At 39.8% G+C, this 9,350-nt stretch overlaps 1 protein-coding gene across 1 annotated transcript; it reads left to right on the top strand.

Moving 5' to 3' along the window:
* Window positions 1-1,339: 1,339 nt before the first annotated feature.
* On the top strand, window positions 1,340-3,677 carry LOC116843373 (homeobox protein Hox-D1-like). Its single transcript, XM_032813755.1, has 2 exons — window positions 1,340-2,036; window positions 2,432-3,677. Exons 1-2 carry the CDS (start codon window positions 1,781-1,783, stop codon window positions 3,142-3,144), a joined length of 969 nt encoding a protein of 322 aa, XP_032669646.1. The 5' UTR covers window positions 1,340-1,780; the 3' UTR covers window positions 3,145-3,677.
* Window positions 3,678-9,350: the final 5,673 nt, after the last annotated feature.

Here is a 9,350-nt window from a genome sequence, read left to right as displayed (position 1 = left end):
CCCCCCCCCCTCTCTCTCTCTCTCTCTCTCTGCTAAAGTACAGCTATTAATAACGTCTCGCTTAACAAAAATCGCCATTTATGTTGTTAAATGTCTCTTTCTCTATTATCTCCGCACGTTTAATGTATTTATTTATCCTCATTTCTTAATAACTTATAATAGGAGCCGTAAGTTTCCTTTCTTTACGTTCTATGTAATATTCCCTTTGAACATAAATTAATATCGGCGAAAAACTCTCTCTTTCTCTCTCTCTCTCCTCCTCTCTCTTTTTCTTTCTCTCCCTCTCTCTCGCTATTTTGCATAATGATCGTATTAAAGTATCATCGTGAAGTATAATGTATCTACCGTGATGTACTGTATACCTGTTCCCGCAGCAAAAATGCAAAACGCTTTTTGACGATCTCCGATATCCTTCGGTCAAGCCGATCCATCGAAATATCCGAATTTCGCATTCTGCAACTCTCTCATCGTCATTTTTCCCTCGTTATCCTCGCACCGGCGATTTTTATTTCACTTTGTTGCGGGATTCAATTGGCACAATATATCCGAGAATGCAAACTCGCATAACCGATGGGATTGTGAGTAGGGAGAAAACGAGAGATAAGACCGAGAGTGCGTCTCAGTTTCTAAGGCGGATCCGAGATTTGATTTGAGCCTGCCGAGAGATGTTGAATATCGACCCGGGGCGAGGAACGAGCTTACACTTCGCCCCTCGCTGAGATGTCGACAGGAAGAGTCCCCGGTGTAAACCGACGCCCGCTACCGGCATAATCTCACCCGTATAAAAATGATCCACCTACGTAACAGACAGCGATGGATACGACCTCGTCCCAAACAAATTTATCTTTCCGCAGTTCTTACAGATTTTATGAATTGTTGATGGATTGGTGGTAAACGACGTCATTTGACCTCGTTATTTTGCCAGAAATATATTTCTTAAGTATATAATATAAGAAATATATTTCTGTAACTACTACCACTATCTTGTTTCCGTCGATTTAAATCATACTTTGGGTTCATCATTCGTGTCCCGAAATTACGACAGGCAGAGTAGGGGAGACCGGTGAGTCGATAATAATAGAAAGATGGGTAAAGAGGCCGTATAAAATTTCCGGCGATATTAGCCACCCGTCGAATTAGCGCTGCGAGAAAATGCCCTACTCACTTTCGTTCCCCGGGGAGAGCAGTTGGGGTAAACCCCGAAAGGGGCACCCTCTCGTAGAAGGGCGGGGCACGTTACAAAGGGGCCCCGGATCAAAAACCCACCCCTGGGTGGAGTTTTCCACGTATATATATATAGCTCCCTGACCTCGAGTTTTCAGAACTTGATGAACCACCATGTAGTGAGAACGTGCGAGTTGATACGTTTGACTTAATGTTTCGTATAACGTTGTACTGAGTTATTGAGGCAGCCACATGTATACTAATTGTGCAGCAGCGAAATATTAAAGTAGCAGTATCGAAGAAGTTAAATTAAAAGTGGCGCGCACACGGATCAAAATTGACTAACTCCGAGTGGGTCAGAAAATGAGGAGAAACAATTCCGGGGAAGGATATCAAAGAGGCTGAAGATACCGAGATAACGAAGTGTCCTCTCCAGAGAAAGAAGACAAATTTCGTCGCGTTAAATTCAAAGCGGGGATCGAACATAAGTGCAGTGCAACGAGGGAATTTCAATGAACTTCGGATTACTTTGTGTCACGTGTAAAACCTGTGGCTGGGATTTTGACGTAATTTCGGCAGTTGCGTCGATCTTCTAGAGCATCCTTCATCGCGAAGGATGTCCCGAAGTTTCTTCGTGGACTCTTTGATCGGCAATAACTCGTCGCCTTCGTATCCCCTGCCGTATTATGGGAACCAGCTGCCCAATTACATGTTCAATTTTTTCAATTTGGGTTTAAACTATCAGCCGATCAGGCCGATACCCAGACCACCCACTGTGCCGGTGCATATCAGCCCGCCCGCTCTGAGCGTCTTGCCGATATCTGGACAGACTCCTCCATCACCTCTGAACACCTCGACCAATAATGTATCAGGTAAATATATTTATTTATTCATTTATGATAGCATACGAACTATGTGATAATATTTAACATTTCAAATTATTGGTCTATGTAGACCAATGCACTCAAATTACGACTTAGATATTTTCGGATCAATAGTAAATGTGTATTTAAAACGTGTATTTAAAAAACGTATGCAAAGAGTTAAATGCAAAATTGCGCAACGGATTATATAATATTAAATTAACGAATAAAAACTAGATTGTCAAATCAAACAGTCACGATGTACTTGATCCGAGAATGTCTAAAAGTGAAGAAAACTGAAAGGCTTCCCATATAACGAGAATAGAAAAGAGCAAGAAGTTCATCGAGCTCATCTATTGCGACAACATGTCGCGAAGACGCCATTAACTTCTAACTTTTTGCAGAGGTTTCAGCACCCAACGAGTCACCATCTCGTAATAGTACACCGACACCTCCGCCAAAGTCCCCGGTCTCCATCAACAACAGTTCAAAGCGTATTCGCACCGCGTTCACCAGCACACAACTATTGCAATTGGAACGTGAATTCGCCTCGAATATGTACCTGTCGCGGCTGCGTCGCATCGAGATCGCGACCAATCTCCAGTTGTCGGAGAAGCAAGTGAAGATCTGGTTTCAAAATCGCCGAGTGAAGTACAAGAAGGAAGATCTTCCGTCCGGGCAAAGCCAAAAGTGTTGCTGCCTGAGGACCTGTAGCAAACGGAAGGACGACTGCGGCGACGGCTCGCCCGGTCGGAAGTGCGAACGGGAAAAAGAGGAAAAGGAGCCCTCAAAGAGCAGCGAGAGCAGCGACGGCAAAGCCATTCGCGAATCTACCGAAGTCGAACACCTCGAACGGTCAATCGCGCACGATGACGTCCGCTGTGAAAGGATCACGAACTTCCGAAAGATAAATGACACGAATCAGGTTGGCGAGTACGAGGCGCGAGATTTCTCTCGAGGTTGTAAGAGGAGTATGGAGGAGGGAGCTGATGAAAGGGGTGATAGAAAAAGGATGGATACGACGATGACTTATCAGATTCCAAAACCGTGGACGAATCCGATATTGAAAAATAAAGAATGCATAAAGCATACGGTGGAGCGAATCGTTAACTCGTAAATCCGGTAGAGCTGTCCATAAGCTTATTATATTATACGATATTACAGTTCTTGCTGATTACTAAATATAATTTTATACAATTATGTTTAATTCATTAAGCTATTGATTTCAATTACATTTCGAAACCAATTAAAGCTAGCTTTTGCTCACCTCATTTAAATTCGTTATATGAATGATCGAAATTAATAAATTAATAAATTATATAAATATTTGTACCGCCGTTGTATGTTGTCAAATAATGTAATGTAATTATTGAATGTATAACTCCTGTCAGAAAATATTCGCGACCTAAGATGTAAGATGTTGTAGCCTCATACGAGAATGTGTTAGCCTGTGTTGTAAATATTGTAAATATATTTTTACACGATCTATGCGCGAAAAAGAAACAGAATTTGTATATTTTTAATATAAACTGCGCCAAATTAAAATTCATTTTCTACCTTATTAATGTGTCTTCATTTATACTTTGCACGTGGCTGCTTGATAATGAGTCAATATTTTTTGTACAAAAAGAAAGTGAATTTTAAGATAATTATTCATAACAAAAGCTAAATTTTTTATATAAAATATATTATTGAGAAAACAATTCTGATATAAATACATCAAAAATATGATATTAAAGAGCATAAATAAAGAAAATTATTCTAATTAGGAATCTAATAAATCCTCATCACAATGATATAAAATAAATTAATCTATGTATGTGGAATCATGAAATATTTCCAATTAAATTGATTAAATCTTTATTACTAAAGCATCACAATGCGACTTTTATTTACTATAATTTACAGAGATATGTTGCAAAGACTCATTTTTAGAAATGTACTTTGTTATCACGACAATTTAAAAAGTAACGAAAACTATAACACAATAATCTTTCTAGCATCAATACATATATATACAATTAGATACATATGAATGTGCAACTGATAAACACAGTCTAATGTAAATTTTATATCATCTTTCTGTTATACACACATTTCATATATCTCAGGTCTATCTCATATCAGGAATATATTTTGCGATATATAAACGAGCCTGTACCAATAATGGCAAATAAAGATTTACAAAATAACTATTTATATCAGCTCTTTAGTAGATAAAATTTAACGGGTCAACTGTTCGTCGAAAAAAGAAGAATCCTTAACACATGTCACCACCTCCAAAGATGCCACGACGAGCTCCTGTGCGCGATTTTTCCAGCCAAACGATCGACCAGAAAGAGTACAACTCAACGGGAGCACAACGTGGTCGCTTCAAGGGCCCGTCACTATTGTTGGCAGAAATCCGCTCGTGTGATGCCGTGAATTGTGTAAATTTGTCAGAAGGGCCCCTACTTTAGGTTAAATTTAAGGTAAAACGTAGTTAATGGTGTTAAGGAGTCACGCTACAATGCGCCAGGCTCTCTTTCTCTTTCTCTCTCTTTAGCGTGCGCGCGCTCTCCAAATCTCGGGCTCAAGTCGACAATGGGACACTTGTATCGCTATTCGCGGGGCCCTCCCGCCGGGCCCCGCAAACGTGAAAACCGGCTGCCTTTTTTCCGAGCCCAAGCACGACAACACCGCGCCCATTCACGGTAGCCAAGAAGTTCCCGAGATCGCGCGGACTCGATTCATTCATCCAGCCGGAGAATCGACGATATGGAGGAGCAGGAGGAGGAGAAGGGGACCGATTGCCGGCTGAATGACGACGATAGACCCGAGCGAAAAGTCGGAATCGAAAAATCGCGCTTCCACAATCCACCTTTTCTGCCTTTCGTCCTACACGCCGACGCACAACGGCCGGCCGGTGCTTTTGACGATCTTCCTAAAATGAATCTAAGAAACGTTTAGGGGACACCGATCCTGGCTGGCAATTTCTCGCCTCTTGAAGATTGTTAGCGAGCGCATTCGGTTATGGCGATGTAACTTTGAAGCGTGAATGAACGTACAAGTGATGTATGGAGTGCCTCTTTTAGACCCTGAAGACTTTTACTAAATTTTTGGCATTTGAGGCGGGACCTTGCTTTCAAAAGACGACGTTTTTAATCGAACACGAAAGTTCCATACAGAACGGTAGGTATACAATAATGGATTAGGAAATAATATAATCCTTCTATATAATTCCAATTCAAGTGACATGCATGAAAATAGTCGTAGAAATATTATAGAGAAATTATCCAATAAAAATTAACAAACGAATATTTCCGATTAAAATATAGATGTATTTTTGTATCCAATAAGAAATATCGGTTCATAATTTCTTGGTCGATTTATCTAATATAATGCCATTAAATCCTGGTCGAATATAAAAATTGATCAAAATTTACCTGGAAATATCAATTTGTTAATTTTTGTCGGATAATTTCTCTCAGTGTGAGTTTGTGTTTTTGGAAGTCGTTAAATGGAAGCCAAGTGAAGCCTCAAGTGAAGAATACGCGTTATTTAGCTTTCTTCAAAATTACGCGGCGTTGTAACTTTCGTGCGATTAAATTTTCGTCTCTATTTAGTGGTCGCCATCAGGAGAGATCTAATGGACAACGTCCGTCGCATTTCATCCTTTGATGGACAGGGGTTGCGGTGACTCACGGTATTGCGCTTAAATGATTTCCCTGCGCAACGGCCGACGTTGCAATCGCAATTCAATTTTCCGGGCCCTCGCGTGCTCACATCTCGTCACGCGGCGGATTCAATCCGAGCTCCGGCGACGGGAATGATATGTAGATGCCCGCGTCTTTGTGCGCCTATTTGGCACTCACGTGTTACTAGTTGATCTCACCTGTCAAAAGTCGCTACGCTCCACGTCGCAGAGCACGGCCGACCGCGCTAACGAGAAATTGCTTAGGTAATTAAGCACGTTTCACCTTCATGCCGACGAGAAACTTATAATGAGCAGAACTGCGAGCAACATACCGGAAAACAGTGCGGTGGTGCTGGCGTATTTGGCGTATTAAGCATTATTCGGTTTACTTCACCGAGTTGTACGGAATCACTTAGCGTCTTCATTGTCGTCGATGCACAGTAATGCTCTCGTAATACCGTTATGTTACGTAAACTTACATACAATGCGCGTTACGCAACCATGGAGCTATCGTGGACGTGTTGGATTCCGATGGGAATAATTATGTTTTTCTTGAGAAACACAATAGAGAGAAGTATAGGGTTTAATTAAAATACTCCGATCAGAATCCATTCCGAATCAGTTCGTAATAACTTCTCTATGGCATTCGTTTGTAGTAGGAGAACATAAGATAATTAAAGGAATTTGCGTATCTTTTTCTCTCTCTTTTTCTCTCTCCGTAATAATAAAGTAGATGGAGAGCAACATACACATAACGCATATCCTCGATTTCCTTTAAACGTACAAAAACATGTCAATGTTTCATAAATTGTAATTCAAATTTTCCTTTGGAAGTTCTTTCTTTTATATCATATTTCCAATCATATTATCATTATATAATCACGAAACCATGAAAAGATATATCTTTTATGATGTTGAAATGCTACTGAATATTGTAGAACATTTCTTTATATCTTGTGTTGCTATAACTCGATTCACAACAAACTCTTCCATCTCATTGAGTAAAACATATTTAGGATAATTATAGTAATTATAGTAATTATAGTATAGAAACAATTTTCTATTTTATATATAGAAAACCTCTCGGATTTTTCTTTGATTTTAAGATATGTTATAAATAGTAGAGTTCAAAGTACTTTATATTATATGGGAATCGCGTGTAGTTCTCGAGAGATGAATCACTTTAAAGTATTGGAATCTTACGTGGAAATATTTACAAGCGCGAGATTTTCGTTATACTGTCGTACGCGCAATTCTTTTTTGTTTACAATCTCTGTTTAAATACTTCAGTTTGTGTATGTTTAGTTAAATACGTTATACGATTAATGTTTGTTTTGACTTATCTTTCGTTTATGTGCTTAGTCTAACTTCTGCCAACAAATTAGTAGTCTTAATATTTTTATTTTATGTAAATACTTTTGTCATTTTTCAAACTTATCATAGAAAAAGTACTTAGTTTAGAACAATACAGTTTATAAAAAATTTTATCGACTAAGGAAATGAATTATTAATCAAACTTTCAATGATTGAATCTTCTCAGTGATTGATTAATTAATAATTAATTTCATCAGTCGATTAAATTATTCATAATTACATTCTTAATTACATACAAATATGACGATTGATATAATTTTGATTAGTATTTCGCCGATTGTTTTAGTCAAAGAAATTCGATTAATACCCAACACTGATTTAAAGGAAACATTTATACTTAGATATTCTGTTGTGTCTCGCAGCTTACACGTATGATATATTTTCGTCGATTTGAATTTTGTCCAGGTGACCAAGCCTGACGACACCGCGACGAGATTTCTAACCCCCAGCAGCAATTCGCGACTGCAACCGTTTCTATTCATCAACGATGCTGACAGATCGACGTGGTACACTGGACCGTTCACTCGAAGAGGGTTTTCGAGTGGTTCTAATGAGTCCGAACAAACTCACGACGCGTTCTACAGAGGAACTCGTGAGAGACGACTGCAACGGTTTGTGCGACTCGAAATCAGGGGAAAGAGAGATGATGATAAAGAACGAAGGTCGAAAAAAGACAAAAAGACTAGGAAAGAGAAGAGAGGAACGGAGAGAGAGAGAGAGAGAGAGAGAGAGAGAGAAAGAGAGAGAAAAAAAAAGAGAGGAGAGGAGAGGGTGACGGAGCTGCTGTCGGTCGATTTCTGGTTCCGGTGTGCTAATTCATTTCATCTTATGCGCACTGGAGTGGCGCTCCATCAAAGCTGGAAAAAGCCACCGCGACAGCACTCCATGCGCGAAAGGGCGACGGATGACGAGACAGGGTGGTGGTGCGGGTACTCGAAAGTTGAAACCGTTTTTGCCTCTTTACACCCAGCCAGAGGACAATAGTGACGGCGATGTCGACCATTGTGGATCACTTTCGTGACGCGGTTCCAGGCAACACTCGCGAGCGCGAACCGATCGATTGATACCAACAAGCACATGCGATCGTGCGAATTTTGATAAATGACACGAACGTAATATGCAATCTGAGAAGAAACTTTTATTGAATTCCCGGAAATACAGACAGTTCATTAAAAAAGAAGAATGATTTTATTGTAAAAATAAAAATTTTATTGTAGAAATAAAAATTTAAAATTAAAAATACATCAGACCAAAATTTAATTAAAATGATATCAACCAAATGTTTGGTAATTGCAACAAAATTTAATTATCACTTGTTTTGCTCTTTCTCACAAATATATCTTTTAATTAACTTAAGTAACAAAGATGGCAATATACCAAATATTTTAATTCCAGATACAAAAATAATTTTCAAGCGTATCCGCTTGCTTTACATTCCGAAGTTTCAATTTACACACACACTTTGTAAGCTCTTCACTTATACTTCCGTCACTCTTCGTTTACATTTTATTTACTCTTCAATTTCAATTTTCACTAGGGAGTCACAGGAAAAAGAAATTAATGTTCTAAAATTCGTAAAGCAACAGTTTTCTAAAAAATAGCTTTTATTTCTCTTTCTCTTCGGAACTAAAAATATTTTAACGGTGTACAAGCGGCTTTGCAGAAACGTCAGTGTTCGAAATATTCCTTCTAAAAACAAACTCCGACACTTTAACGTTGAAATGACCGTCCGGTCGCGTTCGAGTGCACGGAATTTAACGGGGCGATAAATTTGTTCGGCGCGATAAATTTGTCCCGGCGACGTGCTGTGCCCCGCCGATGTCATTGACTTCGCACAAAGCGCAAAACTTTCGAGAAGTGTAAACCTTGCGAGACAACGGAAGCACCTCATTGTGACGCGGGTGCATTGTGCAACGATATCGTAGGAATGCATCGTGCGCAACCGTGACGTCGACGACCGCCGCCGTATGTGTACGCTCAATGACGCGAGAATAATTTTGCAACAACGCCCGCAAACACGACGATCCTCTTTCACCCAGGTTTTCATTGTCGCGAGTCCTATTCGCGCCGGCGAAAGGCACGTCGGCGATGAAGATCGATTCACTGCGGTAGTCAGAGGTCGTTTAATGATTGAGGAGAGGGAGAGTGTGAAGATAAGAGGAAAAGAGAAAGGAAAATAGAGAGAGAGAGGAAGGGGAAAGAGAGGGAGGGGAGAGAGAGAAAGAGAGAGAGAGAGAGAGAGAGAGAGAGAGAGAGAGAGAGAGAGAGAGAGA

Source organism: Odontomachus brunneus, unplaced genomic scaffold (assembly GCF_010583005.1).
Source record: "Odontomachus brunneus isolate Ranch 3 - 2012 unplaced genomic scaffold, Obru_v1 Obru_scaffold_032, whole genome shotgun sequence".
NCBI lineage: Eukaryota > Metazoa > Arthropoda > Insecta > Hymenoptera > Formicidae > Odontomachus > Odontomachus brunneus.
This window is presented reverse-complemented; position numbering and strand designations above follow the sequence as displayed.